The sequence below is a fragment of the Apodemus sylvaticus genome, chromosome 19, assembly GCF_947179515.1.
Source record: "Apodemus sylvaticus chromosome 19, mApoSyl1.1, whole genome shotgun sequence".
NCBI classification, from domain to species: domain Eukaryota; kingdom Metazoa; phylum Chordata; class Mammalia; order Rodentia; family Muridae; genus Apodemus; species Apodemus sylvaticus.
Genome location: NC_067490.1, coordinates 57,567,782 through 57,588,107, shown reverse-complemented (window position 1 = coordinate 57,588,107; position 20,326 = coordinate 57,567,782). Strand labels below are relative to the sequence as shown.

The 20,326-nt window shown below is 36.7% G+C and overlaps 1 protein-coding gene and 1 pseudogene across 1 annotated transcript; both read left to right on the top strand.

Moving 5' to 3' along the window:
* Positions 1-1,792: 1,792 nt before the first annotated feature.
* On the top strand, positions 1,793-7,054 carry LOC127669261 (zinc finger protein 431-like). The gene is made up of 5 exons (XM_052163114.1): positions 1,793-1,921; positions 3,869-3,995; positions 4,201-4,261; positions 5,881-5,956; positions 6,764-7,054. Exons 1-5 carry the CDS (start codon positions 1,793-1,795, stop codon positions 7,052-7,054), a joined length of 684 nt encoding a protein of 227 aa, XP_052019074.1.
* Positions 7,055-7,071: 17 nt separating this feature from the next.
* LOC127669260 (frataxin, mitochondrial-like) lies at positions 7,072-8,867 on the top strand (annotated as a pseudogene).
* The last annotated feature ends 11,459 nt before the right edge of the window (positions 8,868-20,326 follow it).

The window sequence follows — 20,326 nt, the reverse complement described above, 5'->3', positions numbered from 1 at the left end:
GAATTGAACTCAGGACCTCTGGAAGCGCAGTCAGTGCTCTTAGCCACTGAGCCATCTCTCCAGCCCAACAAAATGTTTCTTATGTAAATACCCTGGGAAATTGAGTAAATCAGAATTAAAAAATAATGGACTGATTTCTTAGATGTAATATTAAATCTGTTTAATGGTTATTATTAGCGACTCATTCAGGACTCCAGTGAAAAGAAGCAACAAGGGCAGAAACAAATACAATGACTGTGAATTGTTAAGATAAACAGCACTAGGTAGTTTCATATGACAGTTTGAAATGGCCTAAAAAGTGTCCTAAGAGTAATACTGTCCCCTGCTAACCTTTAAAATAGTAGAATGAGTAAGCAAAGGGAATCCTAGTCCCAGATAGGAACTTCATATAAAACCTAATGCAACTGTGGTACTAGTGTGGTATATTCCATCCCAATTTAGAAGCAGACTTTTGCAAGATTATTATCCATGTTGTACTGGTTCCGGTAACAAGAAAGATGTAAAATTCAAAGTCTTGTAGAATTCAAAGTTTTTTCTTTGTGGTATTTGTTTAGCATTGTTCCAGCCATCTATATTTGTCAGAGTCAGAACCTCGTGGTTTTTTTTTTTTTTTTTAAAACAAACCAAACCAACCAACAAACAAAACCCCTGTGAATTCCTTGTATGAAGCTATGTGTATGAAGCCTGAGTTGCATTTGAGAACACAATATGTGGAGATACATAAGCTATGAGAAATCGACTATGGAGAGATGGATATAGGAAATGGATTTACCCCAACTGATAGAACTATATGAGAGGTTGCAGGGATATGGCCATCTAAACCCTTTAACTGAAGCCCCATGTGTCTGAGACACAGCTACAGGACTTGGTATTTGGGCTCCTGCCTTGATCCAATCTTCCCTCACTATGTACATATTTCTCTTTATTGAAATGGGAAAGGGTATTCTGTGCCATTGTATACTGGAAAGATATAACTACTTTTCTGATTTTACAAGTTGTGGCAGTGGGGAGATTACTGTTGAGTGTCAGAAGGGACTTTGGACATTTGAACAGTGTACAGGCTGTTGCAGACTATTAGGACCATTGAAGTTAAACTAAATGCATTTTCATCTGGGATGACCATGAGCCTAGAGTAGCCAGAGGCCGAATATAGTTGGTTGAATCAAGAAGCTCCTGCATAGGAGGATTTCTTTGAGCTTTTGTCTCTCTTTTGTGTCTTTCTTTAGGGACCTCATAGAAACTTTTCTAGGGGGCAAGAGAGATGGCTCAGCAGTTCAGAGCACTGACTGCTCTTCCAAAGGTTCTGATTTCAAATCCCAGCAACCACATGGTGGCTCACAGCCATCTGTAATGAAATCTTATGCCCTCTTCTGGTGTGTCTGAAAATAGCTACAGTGTACCTACATATAATAAATAAATAAATCTTTAAAAGAAAAAAAACTTTTCTAGGAGACTTTTTACATTTCTTATTGGGAATGGGATTGGGGTAGCTGTATCCTCAACCTATTTCCTGTTTTTTTGAGGGGTTTGTGTGTGTGTGTGTGTGTGTGTGTGTGTGTGTGTGTCTACTGTGTTGTGACTCTATCCCTTAATCACATCAGATACACTAAAAGCAATTGATATTAAGTGCTAAAGCTATTTTGTTACCCTGATGTTTCTACAGTTTTAGTTTTATTGTTTTTGTTTTTGTTTTTGAAGATGAAGTCTCTGTGTGTAGCCATGCTTGTCCTTTAAGTAAGTTTGTATATGAGAAGGCCAGTAACTTACAGATTCTCCTGACTCTGTCTCCAGAATGCTGGGATTAGATGTGAGTGCCAAGTCCTGCATGGGCTTCAAAGGACAGTGGGGCATGGTGTCCAACCCTGTAGCCAAGCCAACAGAACTTGGGACTCTTATGAGTTTGACAGTTGCTATTTGTAAGGTTTGTTTGTAATGTGTTTGTGTGTGTGTGTGTGTGTGTGTGTGTGTGTGTGTGTGTAATTTTCATTATGTTCCTCCTTCAGGGTATTCTCTCCCTGTTAAGGATTTCATCTTCATGATAATTAGGTATAGCTGGAGTCCAGGAGTTGAGATTGTGTCAATGTTACTCACCAAAAATGTTAATTATTGTGAATTTCAGGATAGCCCTTAAGGCTAGGGCAAAGAACTCTGAAATTACGAGTTGAAAAATATATAATTTCTCAACTGTGTAAAATAAAAGGATGCAATATGAATTGACTAAGAACTTAACAGATATAGTAGAACAAAGGCAGCTTTGCTATGAACCAGCATGTCAGAAAATAAGAGAAGAGAGAATAAGATTTAGGGTGTGGTAATTTTAGAACGCAATCCCATCCAAATAAACTTATTTTTGTATTTATGAGATTGGCAGAACTCTGAATTCATTTGCAATGCTACGAAAAAAGAATGTACTTGTTCTCTTTTTCTAAAAATCTGGACGCTGTGGTCAGGGGTTGCTGATTCATTGAATAATCAAAGGGGAACCTGGGGTGGACAATTGTATTGAAATGTAAATAAAAGACAAGGCTTTGGTTTGCAAGAGCTGAGCAGTCGGGTGATCTTCAGAAAGCTGTCTTTAGCCAGACATGGGCTGTCAGTTTGCATCCATGTTTTGGTTTCAGTTTCTTTTTTTCTGCTGCTCCCAATACCCTTTCCCCAAAATTACTCTCTAAGCCAAGGCTGGTTCTTAGCTTGTTGGCCAACATGCCTGGCTTTTTTTCCCCTTATATTACTGGCTCATGGGCCTATAGTGTACGATTTTTCACATGTTAAGCATGTGTTGCTGTGCTGACCTTCATCTACATCTTGGATTTTGAAATTTGACAGAAAGCCTATTCTGTTCTCAGGCTGGCACATAATCATGTCATAAATACTACCTGAGCCTTCTGTCTCATTGGACTGTTGTGTGTTCCATTCATCTTGTCTGTTGTGTTTGTTAAGAAATATTTTAATGAATAAGAGTATTTTGCCTGTATTCATGAATATCATGAATATGTGTGCCTGATTGGCTCTCAAAATAGTCATAGAACATGACTGCTGAATCCCTGAAGTTGGGATAATGGATAGTTGTGAGCCCACATGTAAGTACTGGCAGTTGAGCTCAATTATTAGCAAACCAGTAAGACCTCTTCTCTTCTGAGTCATCTCTCCTGATCTATGTTGCTTATTTAGGATTAACATTTACATTGGTAATATTTTCATATGTGCACTTGTAATTGTTTAAACATGCATTTCCTTTTAGTAAGATATTATTAATGTCATAATATAAAATGGGTCAGTTCAAGTTTCTGGAAGATGAATAGCAAACTAGAGTGAATGTATAATTCTCAGGAACAACCTTTAACTTTTTTTCTATCTTTTTAATTCATTTGATTGAGTTTGGCAGGGGAATTAGGGTCTTACTATATTCTTCTGGTTGTCCTGGAACTCATTGCATCCACCAGGCTGGTATCTAACTCAGTGAGATAACATCTGCCTCTACCTCCCGAATTCTGGGATTAAAGGCATGAGTCAATACACCCAACTTGCCTATCATTTTTCCCTAGGTAGTAATTGTTCATATCATACCATTTCTCTATGTGCTTAATATTGTTCTCTCTCTCTCTCTCTCTCTCTCTCTCTCTCTCTCTCTCTCTCTCTCTCTCTCTCAGCATTTCTTTCTTTCTATTCCAGTGGCACAGAAATGACAGGAGTGAACCTTATTATTCAGTTTCCTTCTGAAATAACTTTATTATTACATTAGTACTTCCATGTCAAAAAAATCAGTGAGGAAGACCCAGAATTATACAAATATATTGACAGTGAGGCATACATTTAAAGTGATCTTGGCATGATGCTTTGTATTGTATACCTATATGGGATATTTTAGAATGCAGTGACCTATGACGATGTGTGTGTGAACTTCACTCCAGAAGAATGGACTTTACTAGATCCTTCACAGAAGAGTCTCTACAGAGATGTGATGCTGGAGACCTACAGCAATCTCACTGCTATAGGTAAGACAGTGAATTTCCTTTCACCTTTTAAAATAAAAGGACAATTGTTACATTGGTATTGATGCTGTTCTGTGATTTTAATCAAGAATGACAAATAATGAGGTAAATGAATCAAGTATGGTTCTAAGGTTCATGGGAGACACTAACTTAAATTTTGCCCAATTTCCAATAATCTGTTATAAATTTTCTGTTACTATATTTTTAGGCTACATTTGGGAAGATGACAATATCAAAGACTATTTTCAAAGTTCTAGAAGACATGGAAGGTAATTTTCATGTGCAAGTTGGTTTGAATATGCCTTTGAAGCAACATTAGTTGCTTAGTTCAAAGGAACATTAGTTCCTTTGAATTTTGAAGAACAGCAACAATGTAAAAAAGCACTGCTCTAAGCATATCAATGATTATTAAATTCTCACAAAACCATGTACCTCAATTTGAGGTATCTGATTTGTATTTCCAGTGCATTGTTGTAAGAAGGATATAATCAATGCCTTAATCAATACTAGCATTTGTGTCATAGCCCCGTTAGATTATGCTATAGAAATGGTAATCAGTTTAATCCCATACCAATTTGATATTGCAAAAATGTATACACATTGAATAGTTGATAAGTATATGTGGAAAGCCTTCTTTTTTTAAATTTTTTTTAACTTTTTTGAGACAGGGTTTCTCTGTGTAGCCCTGGCTGTCCTGAAACTTACTCTGTAGACCAGGCTGGCCTTGAACTCAGAAATCCACCTGCCTCTGCCTCCCAAGTGCTGGGGTTAAGGGCATGTGCCAGTACCACCCAGCTGTGGAAAGCCTTCTAATAGGTAAATAGCCCATAGTAAAGCTGGTGCTACTTATATACTTGTAGTGACATTGCTAACTTTAAGTGAGAAGGGGATAGTTTATGAGAGTCAAGAATGTTGTTTTGGAGAAATCTTAATCCCTTACCTCATATCTATGAGGTAGACAGTGTCAACCTTTGTTAAATGTAATGTGGAACCCTTTCATTTTTTAATTTTTTATTCTTTTAATATTTATATGTAACAATTAATGCAAGTCATTTGAGTATAGGGATATTGAAAGAAGCAGTGTACTCCTCTCTCTCTTAGTACAATTAGAAGATATGTAGTAGTCCCTACATTGAGTAGAGTTTCTTTTTTTTTTTTTTTTTTTTTTTTTTTACTGTCTCTGAGTTTTAGAAAAATATTATTCTTTTTTTTTTAATTAATTTTTTTTATTATTCGATATAATTTATTTACATTTCAAATGATTTCCCCTTTTCTAGCCCCCCCACTCCCCGAAAGTCCCGCAAGCCCCCTTCTCTTCCCCTGTCCTCCCACCCACCCCTTCCCACTTCCCCGTTCTGGTTTTGCTGAATACTGTTTCACTGAGTCTTTCCAGAACCAGGGGCCAGTTTCTTAATGTGATACAAGTTTACAATTATTTGGTTTTCCAATATCATAGGGTTCCTCCACAAACTCACATTGCAGAAAATCCCTACAGTACCAGGAATGTGGAAATTCTTCTGTTTGTCCATGTTCACATTGTAAATGCAGTATACAAATGTAGTATATCTGTACTAAAGGGAAATTTATGAATGCAATTAGTGTGGCAAAGCTCTGAGCTTTTATAATTCTACTCAGTAGTTGAAAATTTCATCTAGTTAATGGATGCTATGAATGTGAGCTATGTAAAAAATACTCTTAGCAACACAGGTATATTCAAAGGTACAAAAAATATAGGGGAATACCATGAATGTAAAGAAAATGATAAGTTCTCAAGACCTGATTTCTCTTTACCATTAGACAAAATTGTAAAATTCATTCATACAAATAGAAAGACCCATCAGTGTAATGAATGCAGTAAACCTTTTACATGTGACAATTGTCTTTGCAGGCATGAAAGAAGTCACAGTAAAGAGAAAACCTATACATTTAATCAATGTGGTAAAGTATTTGCATATCACAGTAGTGTCCAAATACATAATAGAACACTTACTATAAAGAAACCGTATGAATGTAATCAGTGTCAATTCCAAGTACATAAAAGAACACATACTGGAGAGAAACCCCCTGAATGTAATCCATGTGATAAAACCTTTCTACGTTCTGGTCATCTCCAAATACATAAAAGAACACACACTGGAGAAAAACTTTATGAATGTAAACTATGTAGTAAAACCTTTGCAAGTCATGCAAGTCTCCGAAGACATAATAGAACACACACTGGAGAGAAACCCTATGAATGTAAGCAATGTGGTAAAGTCTTTGCACGTCCTGATATTCTACAAACACATAAAAGAACACATAATGGAGAGAAATGTGGGTGTAAAGAATGTGATAAAGTCTTTGTAATTAAGAGCAGTCTCCTAGAACATAAAAGAACACATACTGGTAAGAAACTCTATGAATGTAGTCAATGTGGTACAGCCTTTGCATGTTTCAAGAATCTGCAAATACATAAAAGAACACACACTGGAGAAAAACTTTATGAATGTAAACTATGTAGTAAAACCTTTACAAATCATGCAAGTCTCCAAAGACATAATAGAACACACACTGGAGAGAAACCCTATGAATGTAAGCAATGTGGTAAAGTCTTTGCACGTCCTGATATTCTACAAACACATAAAAGAACACATAATGGAGAGAAATGTGGGTGTAAAGAATGTGATAAAGTCTTTGTAATTAAGAGCAGTCTCCTAGAACATAACAGAACACATACTGGTAAGAAACTCTATGAATGTAGCCAATGTGGTACAGCCTTTGCATGTTTCAAGAATCTCCAAATACATAAAAGAACACATACTGGAGAGAATCCGTATGTATGTTTTCAATGTGGTAAAACCTTTCCATATCACAGTCGTCTCCAAATACATAAAAAAACACATACTGGAGAAAAACCTTATGAATGTAAGGTATGTAGTAAAAGCTTTGCAAGACCTGATGTTCTCCAAAGACATAATAGAACACACACTGGTGAGAAACCCTATGAATGTAAGCAATGTGGTAAAGTCTTTGCACGTCATGATATTCTACAAATACATAAAAGAACACATAGTGGAAAGTAACCCTATGGATATAAGCAATGCAAATAGACTTTGTAAGTCAGAACCATTTTCTAGAACATAAAAGAGCACATAGTAGAGAAACCCTATGGATGTGATCATGTGGTAAAGACTTTCTAAGTCAGAGTTGTCTCCTGGAACATTCAAAAATTCATACCGGAGAGAAAACCTATGAATGTAATGAATGTGGGAAAACCTTTGCATGCCATTATCATCCTTGGATACATGAAAGAATTCTTACTAGAAATAAACCCTATGAGTGTATTTAATATGATGAAACTTTTTCACATTTATAATACACTCTTAATCATTATGAAAATTTCATACTGGAGGGAAATTGTATGAATAAAAGTAATGTTGTAGGGCCTTTGTGTTAATCGAATCCACTGGGATTCAACTCTACTCAGATACTAGGTCAATGGAAATGAGAAGAATTCATTTTAATCAATCTATTGCTGACTAATTAGGGCCATGGATCTCACTCAGGAGAAGAACTGAAACACAAATGCTTCCCCCCCCCCAAAAAAAAACAGAATCTTACAAATGTTTTAAGCATGAAAATCGGAAATACCTATGCCAAGTTATATCTACATTTTTCTACCAATCTGGATTCAGGAATAGGGGGCTTCCCTTATATAGCTGATATATGTCAACTGATGCAGATTATAGATATTACAGTCTGTGCAATCATATCCATTAGTTTTTGTGTATTTTGGAACCATCATTATGTTTTGAGAAACAAAGATGTATAACATAAGCTGTGGTTTTGAAGAGTCATATGTTTCGCTGAACAGAAGGTTACAAAGAGCTTTATGATTCTGGAACAAAAGATAAAAAGTGGAAGGTGATCTGCTTTTGAAAAATACCCATTTCCCCTGAACCTGGGAAGAAGAACTTAGTTTTACCCTATGATGAAATGGAGCCTGATAACAAAAAGTCAATACTTAGGACACGTTTCTTTTGCTTCTTTCTAATGTTTGCATATTACATTCATCTGCAATGACATAAAAGGATACATATTGGAGTAAAACTTTACAAACATAATCAATTGCATGAACCATTTTCACATACTTTTACCTACTATTACATAAAAGAAAACACACCGGAGTGAAACTTATGAAAGTAAGCAATGTGGTAAAGCATTTTCACAACACAGTCATCATCTCCTAATATATACAAGACTTCACACAGAGCTGCTATTGAGCAGGAGCAACATAGGAGTGCTGCAGGCTTGCTGCCATGATGGAGTACTGGGCTCTACCTGCCTCAAGGAGAAGGAAACAGACTGCAGCCAGTGGTCACAACTAAAGCCAATGGCACAATCCACCAGGCCCATTTGAACCTCCACTACCTGAATTAGATACTGAATACCAAAAAGAGGAGTGTCTGAGTGATGCATTTGAGGAACTTCAGAACTTTGGACAACCCAATCTCTCTAGAAGAGACACCTTTTGAAAGGCTTGGAGAACACATGCTGGATCCCCTGACAGAGTTCTTTGACATCCTTAGAGATAAGCCCTATCATGGAGGATTATTATGTCTCCTTTGGGGGTGTTGTTTTCACCATTAATCTGGTTGAGGATCTAGAGACCTTCATGATCAAGAAGCAGACCCCCAAACAAGCAAATATGGCTATTTTCTCTCACTAGTGACCCCAAGTGCTAGGACTGTACAGAGAAGACTGGGTGTACTCCCATGAAAGTGTATCTATGTATAAGCTGCTGGCTAAGGAGCTCACTGAAGCTTAGACATGAAATTGGACTTGTCTTCATTGGCCTATTCTGGAAAAGGCACTGGACTACCTGCCAGATTCTAACACATTAAAATATATCAGGTGAACACTGAGCCTCCTTTTGTAGCTGATTTTCCTGTTTCCCATGCCTTCTACTGATGACAATTACACTGTGTGTGACAGCGCAGTAAAAAAAATGTGTGTTACCTTCCTGGTACTGCTCCCCCAAAAAATACACACTGGAGAGGAACCATAGGGATGTAACCAATGTGTTAAATACTGTGTATTTCATTGTGGTCTCTAAATACATAAAATAACACATAGTGGTTACAAATTCTACAAATGTAATCAATGTGATAAAGCCTTTTCACAACACAGGTATTATGAATACATAGCAGAACACATACTGAAGATGTGTGACTACTGAGAAGCAATGTGGGAAAGCCCTCTGCATGTAGCCATAGTCATTGAAAGTTTGAGAAAAAGCCATGCAGAGAAACATCATGACTGTAGTCAGTATGGTAAAATTTTGCATTCCTTTGTATCTTTATACAAGAGTAAAAGCTTTAGTGTGTAATCAATCTATTAAAGACTTTGTATATCACAATAGTCTTTGAGGACCTGAAAGATCTCATACTGAATGGAATCTAACTAATAAAGGGTCTGGTAATATCTTTAGTCAATACACATACTTTCAGTTATACAATATTCTGGGGAAAACTCTGACAAGTGTCAACAATTTATTCAAGCATGATGATGTCCCTTCTTTTATCACTTCTTATCATAGCTATGAAGGAAGTAAATCACTTACCATAGTCATTCAAGCGTAATGGAGGAAATCAATTTTTGTCCAGTTATGCATGCCTAAGAAAGGGACAGCTTGAAATGATTCGCACCACAGGAACAGTGGTAGCAGGGTGTTGGTCGCCAGAAGTGTTGACAGTTGCTGTTGACCTAGGGCTTATTTGTATAATGATGTACATAATTTACTTTGTGTTTCTCATTTTGTAAATATTTTCCCTTCCAAGGTTATTTGATATTTTTCTTTTTTTGTTTTGTTTTGTTTGGATTTCATTTTTTTTTTTTGAGTCAGGGTTTCTCTGTATAGCTGTCCTGGAACTCACTCTGTAGAACAGGCTGGCCTCGAACTCAGAAATCTGCCTGCCTCTGTCTCCCAGAGTGCTGGGATTACAGGTGTGTACCACTATTGCCCAGCGATATTTTTCTTCTTGCCGAAGTTATTGACTCCATGATACTTAGAAACAGACCGACTCCAGTAGTCAAGAGTGAGACTCTGTTCCTCAGCAAAAATTCTAAATGCTGTGACCTTCAGGACAACCCTTAAGGTTGTAGGAAAGAGCCCTGAAAATATGAGTTCAAAATATATAACTTTATAACTATGGAAAATATACAGATGCAATGTGAATTGTGTGTGGGACTTCACAGACCTAAAAAAACAATGGTAGCTGCAATAAAATATGAGCTTTTCAGAAAGATACAGAAGTAAGGAGATTCCTGAGTTCAAGGTCAGCCTGGGACAGAGTGAGGTTAGGCACAGGTTTGGTGGGAATGATAATTTCAGGATGGGATCTGACACAGGTAGTTAATTGTCTCTGCTTTCAAAGTTAGGCAGATGTCTGAACTCAGTTGCTATGTTAAAAAATGTACTTGATGGCATATATAAGAATTAAAGGATAAGGCCATAAAATGGTGATTTGTAAGATGATCAAAAGGGAATCTGGGGTGGACTATGGAGTTTATATGAAAATAAAATACTGTGGTTTGGTTTGCAAGAGCTGAGTTGTCTGGTGATCTTTACAAAGCTCTCAAGTAGAACACATGGCTGTCAGCTTCTACCCATGATTGACTTTCAATTTGATGTCCAGCCTTCTAAAGGGACTATCAAGAAATGCTAAATAATATAATAGCAAATAACAAAGGCAAAATAGATACTAGACACCAATAAGTTGTCCTATACCTGTCACATATACACCATGGCACAGGTGTATAAACACAAACACAGCTCAAATATTTTTAAGTTGATAAGATTAACAAAGCAAAGTAATAACCTAATTAGTGAGGATACATGGATTGATTTGCCACTTTTAAGTTATTATTGTAGGGTTTTTGGTTTTGTTTGTTTTGGGTTTTTTTTTTTTTTTGTTGTTGTTGTTTTTGTTTTTCCAGACAGGGTTTCTGTGTGTAGCCCTGGCAATCCTGGAACTCACTCTGTAGACTGGGCTGGCCTCGAAATCAGAAATCTGCCTGCCTCTGCCTCCCAAGTGGTAGGATTAAAGTCATGTGCCACCACTGCCCGGCAACTGTGAATGTTATTTTATCTTTTCATTCTCCAATTCAAAAGATAGGTCATTTAAAAAATAACTCTTAACCGGCCTTAGTGGTGTGTTCCTATAGTCCCATCATGTGAGAAACAGCATGGGCTATATAGAAATATCCTGTTTCAAAAGGATTCCATAAATGAAGAGTATATCTTAATTTATGAAAACTTTTCTAATTTAATCTGAATGGATCTGACTGGATCAAAAGTAACCTTTTGTTATCTATTTAGACACATAAGAGAAGTGTATTAACAGTAGTAAGAAGCAGCACGGAGAGTCCATTTACAGAGGCTCATAAAACGATTGAATCCTTCAACAAATAGCAGGGACTTCATCATCTTCAAGTGATAGAAGACAGAATATCACCCTTATCCCTCCCACCTCCCATTAGTTACTGCAAGACAAGGCATATCTTTCACTGTGGCCAAAAATGGCAGCCCAGTTAGGAGAACTGGATCCACAGGCAGGCAACAAATTCATGGACAGATCCTGCTCTAGTTGTTGGGGGAACCCATAGGAAGACCAAGGTAAACCTGGGGGAAGGGGATGGCAAGGTCACCTTTTTGATTTATCATCCAGTTTCTGAGAGCCCCCAATGGTCTAGGTTAGTTGTATCTTTTGGTCTTATGGAGTTTCTATTTTCTCTGAGACCTTCAATTTGTTTCTGTAACTCTTCCACGAGACTCCCTCAGATAAACCTACTGTTTGTTTGTGGAACTCTGCTTCTGTTTTATCCAACTGTTGGGTGGAACCTCTTAGAGGACAGTTATACTAAGACGCTGTCAGCAAACATAACAGAGTGTCATTAATAGCATCACTGTGTCTTAGGTTTCATGCTGTGAAGTGAAGTAATGACCAGGGCTTCTCTTCTAAAGGACATTTACCTGAGGCTTGCTTACAGTTTTAGAGTTTCATTCCATTATCTTCTGCCCATTATTAGGGCAGTAAGCATGGCAGTGTCCAGTCAGGAATGGCACAGGAGGAGCTGAGAGTTCAACCTCTTGTTCAGAAGGAAGATAGAAGACTGATTCCAGAAAGCTAAGAAGAAGGTCTCAAAGCCTACCCTACAGTGACACACATCCTCCAAGGCCACACCTACCTCAACATGGCCACACTCAGTCCATCAAGACAATAGTGCCTGAAAGTGACACAACCTAGGCCAAGAATTTTCAAACAACCACACTCTACTTCCTGGCTCCTATATGCTTATTGAAATACATGAGTCTGTGTGGGCCATACCTAGCCAAAGCATGATGAAAAATACATTTAGTTCAACTTCAAATGTCCCATAGTCTATAAAATTCCAAAGTTCAAAGTCTCATAAAATTCATGTGATCTCTAAACTGTAATCCCTTAAGAAATCAAAACCAAAAAGCAGATCACATATCTCCAACATCATGCATGGTATACATGACTATTCTAAAAGGTCATGGTGAAGAAATAATGAACTAAATCAAGACAGAAAGCCATCTGGGCTAACTCCCAACTCTACATCTTCATGTCTGATATCAAAACCCTCTTCAGATATCTAACTCAGTCCATCCTTCTTGACTGCTGTTTGTAGATCTGACATTAAGCAGCAAAAAACTTTGTTCTCTTTGGCTGCTTCCACTCCCTGTTAGCAGCTTTCCTTGGCAGCTCTCCCACATTTCTGACATCTCAAATACCTTGTGGTATCCAAAGCAACTTCAATATTACAGCTTCTGGTTCCAGTGTCTGAGATATACACATGATCTGGGCTCATCGAAAGAGCTTGGATCACTTCTCCAGCTCCATCCTCTATAGACTAGAGTCTTGTGGAATAAACTCTATTGCTGCTGCTGTTCTTGGTGATCATCAACCTATGGTACTGGCATCTCCAAAACATGGAGTCTTCTGTTACATCTAGTCCTTACCAGTAAACTCATAGGCTGTGTTCACAGTACCAAACCTCAACTTCTTTGCATGACCAATTCAGTCCTGGGCCATCAACTGCAACTGAGGCTGCACCTTCGCCAATTGCCTTCCCTGGCCCCTCTCAGTGAGAAGCCTCAGCTGCTCTCCATGACCCTTTCATACCTTTAAAACTAGTACCACCTGGGTTATTCTAAAATATTACCAAGCTGAAGCTTGAGTTTCAACCTTGGCTACCTCTGGAACACAGCTTCTTTTTACTCTCAGAAAACACTTCCCAGAAGTCTTTACCTGAGTGATGTTGGTCTCTTCTCAATCACCACTAACTTATTAGCTCCAGCTAACCAGGATCAAATGTCCCAGTAGTCACTTCTATTCTTGAAGCTATGGCCAAAGCTGCCAAGTTCAGCGGCTTGATGGGACTAGAACATAGCCCTTCTTGTTATTACCAATTTTGTTTTCCAGCTCTTTCAATGCCCAAGCTTGGCTCTCTTGAAACTTGCTCTGTATATTGACTTTGAACTCAGAGATCTGCATGGCTCTGTCTCCTGTAATGCTGGGATTAAAGTCATGTACTTAATACCTGGATTTACGCTTTCCTTCACTTAGAAACTCCTCTGTTCAAGGCTCACTTTGAGCTTAGAAATCTGCTTGTCTTTGCCTCCTGGGATTACATTGTAGAGGATTTTGGCTTTTTTTGTTTGCTTGGTTTTGTTTTGTTTTTGACTATAATAATGAGTTAAATTTCAGTGGAAATTTTTTTGATGAGCATGGACCCCAGTAAATCCATGACATTTAATATTGTATATAGTGAGCATAGTAAACATTGTTAGCCACTTACCAAAGAAGTTTCTCCCGCTGATTATTTAAGTTTTTTTTGTTTGTTCATTCACAATTTGTCTTCTATCTAGTTGTTCAAAACATGGCTATAAACTTTCTACTGTTTGACCACTATGTCTATCTCATCAGTGAATGCAGTTTATTAGTTTTTAAAGTCTGACACCATGATGGTATTGTTCAATATTTTCTTTGACGTTTGTATTATTGGAGCAATCTCATAATAAATGCTGAATTGATGGAATTATTATTTAATAGTGCATAGAAGCCAGTTGCCATATCCTCAATAAAGGTTAACAACTGCTATCACCTCACACCAATTATCGACTGACACAGGCTTCTCAGTAAGGGGAGAGGCCTAGAGATTACCTACTCCATCTATACCCGGGTTTTGGTTTACTTGATCTCTGTAGCTCTCCTGTAGTTATCATAGCTGCTGTGATCTCACAGGTACAAATAGCCATATCAAGACAACAGCATATCACAGCACTCTCCCCTGTCTTCTGGCTCTTACATTCTTCCTGCTTCTTATCCCCTAATGTCCCATTAAGCCTGGGGTGGTGTCAATATATATGTCCTATTTATGGCTTAGTCCTTCTCAATCCTTTTAAAAGTTATTTATTTCTTCATTTCCTGCTGCCACTGCAAAAAAGCTTCTCTGAACAAGGTTGAGAGCAGCCCACTTCTATAGATATGAACAAAATATATTTAGAAGGAAATTTAACATCTAGACCTAGGTAAAAACAATTGTAGATTGTCTATGACCTCTGGAGGTATGGATATCACACTAGGATTATAGTACTTGGTGTGAAATTCCCTTCTATGATAGAGGACTCAACCTCAATCAGAAGGTTGTCGGTTAAGCCATGTATTGGTTTACTTATATTAAGGTTCGATAAAATGATACCAAAACCAACTTAGGGATTTGTAAGGCTTTTTTTTTTTTTAATCTTACAAATTATAGTTCATCAATGACGGAAGCCAAAGCGGGGACTCAAAACAGGAACCTAGAGGCAGGAACTGAAAAAAATATAATAGAGAAATGTTTTTTACTGGCTTGCTTTCCACAACTTGCTCAGTTGACTTTTTATACAACCCAAGAGCACCTGTCCAGAGATAGTATGGCCCACAGTAGTTGGGCTCTCCTCTATCAATTGTTAATCAGTAAATGTCTCAATTGCTTGCCTACAAAGAAACCTGATAGAAATAATTCTTCAGTTTATATTCTCACTTTCTGAATGATTCAAGTCTCTGTCCAGTGGACAAAAATTAGCCAGTCCATAACAGTTATGTACTTATTGCACAGTCAGCACATTTTCCCTGGTATTGCTGCATGTAAAATCCAGCACTGGGAATGCTGTCTCTTCTGTGCTAGCAGGCACCCCAAGAAGTGCCACCTGGGAGTCTGCAGACCTGTTTCCCTAACCTCAGCAGGCTAATACCTTTCTTAATCTCTTTGACCCTGCTAACTTAAAGGATAAGAACAAGTGTTCATAGTTCTCCTAGCACAAGTTATGAGGGTGACTTATGAGGGTCTTTAAAAGGATCCTTCTATGGAAGCTTGTTTGTATAGTTGAGTTCTTAGAATAATATAGTTTTACTTTGGCTGGGAGGATTTTATAACATTGCTTCAGGTTTGATATTAAATAATTTCACATTAGATTATTAAGGAAAATACATCTTTCCAAGGGATGTGCCAAGAAGATTTAGAATTTTTTCAGTAAATAAATGAATGAATGAACAAACAAATGAACAAAGGAACAAATTGTAGTGCTGGAGAACTCTGAGGACTTATAAAATGCCATATGAACTGGGTAGTTGGGTAATATTTCCTGTCCTCCCTGCTGTCTTCCAACCATATCGAAGAAGTGTAGGTTCCTGTGGTCAAGATAACTTCTCAGAAAATTCAGCAAGGATCCTTCTCTTTCTGCAACAAAGTTCTCAGGCTGTGAAAGACTGAATCATTTCAAACATTTTCTTGTAAGTAATAGAGAGGAATACTAAGATGGATACATATTTGATGTAAATTAGTAATTATGGCCATTTTCTTCATGCCTTTTGTAAATATTTATGGACTTTAGATGTAACTAGTGTAACAAATGCCAAGAGTTGGAACTCAAATCTCAGTTCTCTTACTTATGGTTTTGAGTTGTTGTATTTTCCTATTAAAACAGAATCAAACAGATTAACTACAAAATGATAGGTCTGCCCTTGAGAGCTCTGACAGATGTCTGTCTTTATAAGAACCACACAAAGAGTTACTCAATTTTTGGTCAGTTACTATATTTTATAATGTGGCAAACGATAAAATACTAAATCAGTCAATGAAAAAATTTCTATGTCAATGAAAAAACAATCAACCTTAAGGAAAAAATAGACTAAAAAATTTAAAAAATAGACAAATTATATTGCAAGTTTGATTGAGAGCTCTGATTTCTGCTTTCTTTCTCATGGTATAAACTTTTATAGGAACCAATAAATTTAAGGGTATTTCAGACAGATTAAATTATTATTCCAACACGAAGAACAAGAAGGAAGAGGCGTTCAAACGTTCCCATGAAAACAAAAGATCCAAATGATTAGTTTATTAGTAGGCTTTTCCCCATTAGAGGGTTTACTGCCCTGACAGTGTGAACTGACAGCACACTTGCCATAGCCTCCTGAGCAATGGAATTGCTTTACCCTAAAAGCAAATTTTCTTGTAATCAAAATCAAATAATCTCTCAGGAGATAGAATAGAAATGGTGCTGAATTTGTTCTTTGCACACAAATTGTGAGAGAGCAGCATAGCAGAGACAGCATTAGATGGAAAATATCTTGAAGTCACTTCTGTGAAATATAGTTGGAGTCTCCTCTCAAACTATATACTAACTATGTGAATATTTCCTCCACATTAAATCTTCCTCTGAGTAATCGTTATCTCTCTACCCACAAGAGTCTTTCATAGGAGTAAGTTAACAGTGGCTATCTGGTGACTTCACTTCAACCAATGACAGGAAAACTCTTAGAAGAAATGAAAATTCAAATGCTAGTTGCTGAATAGCAAAGATACATCATAATATAAAATCACACAACAAATTTAAAAGTTAGATCTATTTTCTTTACAAAAGTACTTTTGTTCTTCATTACAATAAAATGTTTGTTTAAAATATTAATAGCTGGAACTAGAGAGATGTTTGGTGTTTAAGAGCACTGTTTTTTTTAGAAAACCCAATTTAGATTTCCATCCACATGATGACTCCAGTTCTGGGAGTTCTGGTACACTTTCTGGGCTTCAGGGATCACAGGCACACACATAGAACAGAGCTACATACATGCAGACAAAACAAGTACATGAAACCTAAATATGAATAGTTGCAGAGCTGGGCTTATCTTCCAGCAATTGAAAAAATAGTAATTAAAAAAGTAATATCAGACTCCATTTTGTCCCTCAATTCCATTGTTTTTCAGAAAAAGATATGAGTATAAACCATTGACAAAATATTGATGCTTCAAATTAGGGAAAGCCCTACACAAAGTAAGCCATCAAATGTGCAGAAAGCTTTTGGAAAATCCTATAATTGCATTTTTATTGATGACTTTCAAGAAGTTATGAATTTTATTTAGAACAAAACAAAGTAATGCTTTCTTTTCTGTATAAAGAAAATAGGCATTTTTATAGAGAGAAACAATTTTTCTATAGCAGCATCTGTGACTTGGTCATGCTCAATTTCCTCTTCTGTAACTGATGATTCCTTAACACAAGCTCTAAACTTCATATAGAAGAAATATATGATGATAAATTATAAATACTCTGAAATTAAATGTTAAAATTAGCAATGATGGACAAATGTATAAATTCATACATTATTTTTTAACTATAATTTACATATTCGTTTGCCCTGTCAGAAATGCAGTTTTACTACACAGTAGCCCTCGGCCTGTGGTATTCATAATAGCAGCTGTGTGTATGAGCTAGTGCCTACAATGAATGAATCAGAGAAACTCAGTGTGGTGCCTGGAGTTCTGAGCTCTAATCAGTTCTCTGGCAGATTCACAGGTGATATGAGTACTGAAAACCACTGAGCTGGAACCACTAAACCCGAAACTCATAAAAATCATTTAACAGCTGTGTGGAAATGTTAGCGACTCCATGTCCAGGTGACATAGAGTCAGATAAATGAAGAAATTTGTTTAAGTCCAAACTTCTTTTCAAAAGAGAACACCTCCAAGACTATCACACCTTCCTCCTCAAGAAGACAGCTCAACACAATTGTTCTCCAGGGGCATTACAGGGTTTAAAAATCTGCAACTGTGGACAAGAAATATCAGAAGTTGCTGATCAGCTTGGAGAGCACCATATACATCCCAGTACATGTGGGGATGAATTTCCCAATCTTGGATGAGGAAAGTATTTTATGGAAATTCTAACAAAACCTTACAATGTGACTTATTTTGGAAAATCAAGACTGTCATTATAACAAGAAAGCAAAGGCACCTTACCGAAAATAAACAGGTTTTATTAAATAAAATTCATATAAACATAATGAGTGTCCATGTGAGAAGACTAGAAAAGTTAACATGTTACATTCTCGCATATGTGACACTTCTACAAACTGTTAAAGCACTTCTTCAACAGCTCTCAGATGTCAACAAGAGAGACAGCCAAAGGTAGACAAGCTCAATGTGATTGTTACTCTGTCCCTGTGTCTTTTTTGTATATACATATATAATTTTATAACTTGAAGTCAATATTGTTGCTTAAGCAACTAAGTCTTAATTTTTTGTATTAAAATGCTTACTTTTAAGCTGGTGGAACTATGTGTGTGGATCCAGGGAGACCTGTTTTAGGAAGGATCCAAACTTGCCTCCTTCCTCAATTATATGAATGTTCAGTATTACTCAGCTTTGTCACTTCTCAGTACATTAGTTTGGTTTGTTAGATTAAAATACTAATATTAAATGAACTGGTTTTGTTTGTCAGATTAAAATATTAATTTAAATGAACCAATGTAAAATGAATTATAAACAGTAATATAAATATGTTTGTAATTTTACCAACCTCAAAGAAAAATACTATTAAAACATAGAATTTGGAAAGATGAAAACTGTGAGAAACAAGAGAGATCTTTGATTTGGTCTGATTTCTTTTGTGATTATGAGACGTTGAAGAAATCAAACAGTATGAGGATATTCTAGAAAGATTCAAGTTATGACTCAAGTACACAAAACAGGAGACAAGTAGCTTTCAAACACAAAAGTTTTACCAGATTGAATGAAAGTTATCTAGTTTCTTTGTTTGTTTGTTTGTTTGTTTGTTTGTTTTTAGCAGTGGTGTATTTTCCTATAGATGCAGGATCTTTCTGTGGAGCCCACACTGGTTTAAGTTCAGCATGCTGCTGCCACATGTCCTGGGACTCATTTTCTAATGGCATGGTTAGATCTAAGACCACTTATAGTCCAATTCCATCATCCTGTCAGATATTTAGGTGTTGGTTTAGAATGATTTGGTATGTAGTTCATTCTTTGTGAAAGACATGTGAGGTAGGTGGAGTGAGTTTGTTCTGACACTAAAGAGATGCCACTAAATGAAATTGCCTCAAGATTGAAAAGGGTGACCTCAAATTTTATTTTGCAATTGCATTTGTAAGCACATGAATTCTAAGTACACACAAAAATATCTGATGATGTTTCATATGACTTAAAACCTTAAAAGACTGAAAAACCATATTTGCTTTCATTGCTTCAAACTAACTAGTGGAAAATAAGCATGAAGAAAGTTGACACTTGATTAAATTCTCATCAGTCCTCAAACACCAACGCGCATGTTTCAAGGGGAGAATGATGGGTTATTTCCTATCCCTCATTATCAAAACAACAGACCATGAACTAAAACATGACTTCTATCTGAAACATAAATGACTTTAAATATGCAGTTTCTTATTGAATATTAACCATTTTTCTCCACATCTTAAGCCACCTTAAGAAATTACCACTAACAAAAGTTAGTTAGTCTAAATTTTTAATATACAACCACTGTGGCTGATCCCCAGGCCTTTTATCTTCTCAGATATTGGACTGTTCAATCCATCTGCAGAAACATAAATTGTATTTGTTTCTTTTTTACTTACACACATTCTAAAATACTTCCTGGGCTAGACTCTTATTTTATTTGTAAATTGAAGTACAAATGAGCTAATGATATCCACTTTCTGGCAGTCTTCTTATTATCACACATGCTATATAGCATTACTGCTATGCCTGCTTCAAGCACACTTTATTTTATTTTGCAGTGTCTACAAGTAAGTGTGTGGTATGGGGACTGGAGAGATGGCTCAGTAGTTAAGAATACTGACTGCTCTTCCAAAGGTCCTGAGTTCAATTCCCCGCAACCATATGGTGGCTCACAACCATCTGTAAAGGGAGCTGATGCCCTCTTCTGGTGTATCTTGAAACAGCTACAGTGTATTAATATAAATAAAATAAATTTTAACA

What these genes read in the sequence shown, in the direction of transcription:
- LOC127669261 (XM_052163114.1), top strand. Translation starts at nt 1,793, where the DNA reads ATGCTGGGATTAGATGTGAGTGCCAAGTCCTGCATGGGCTTCAAAGGA. An exon ending in CAGCAATCTCACTGCTATAG is followed by an intron (nt 3,996 to 4,200) that starts GTAAGACAGTGA and finishes CTATATTTTTAG; the next exon opens with GCTACATTTGGGAAGATGAC. An exon ending in AGTTCTAGAAGACATGGAAG is followed by an intron (nt 4,262 to 5,880) that starts GTAATTTTCATG and finishes TTGTCTTTGCAG; the next exon opens with GCATGAAAGAAGTCACAGTA.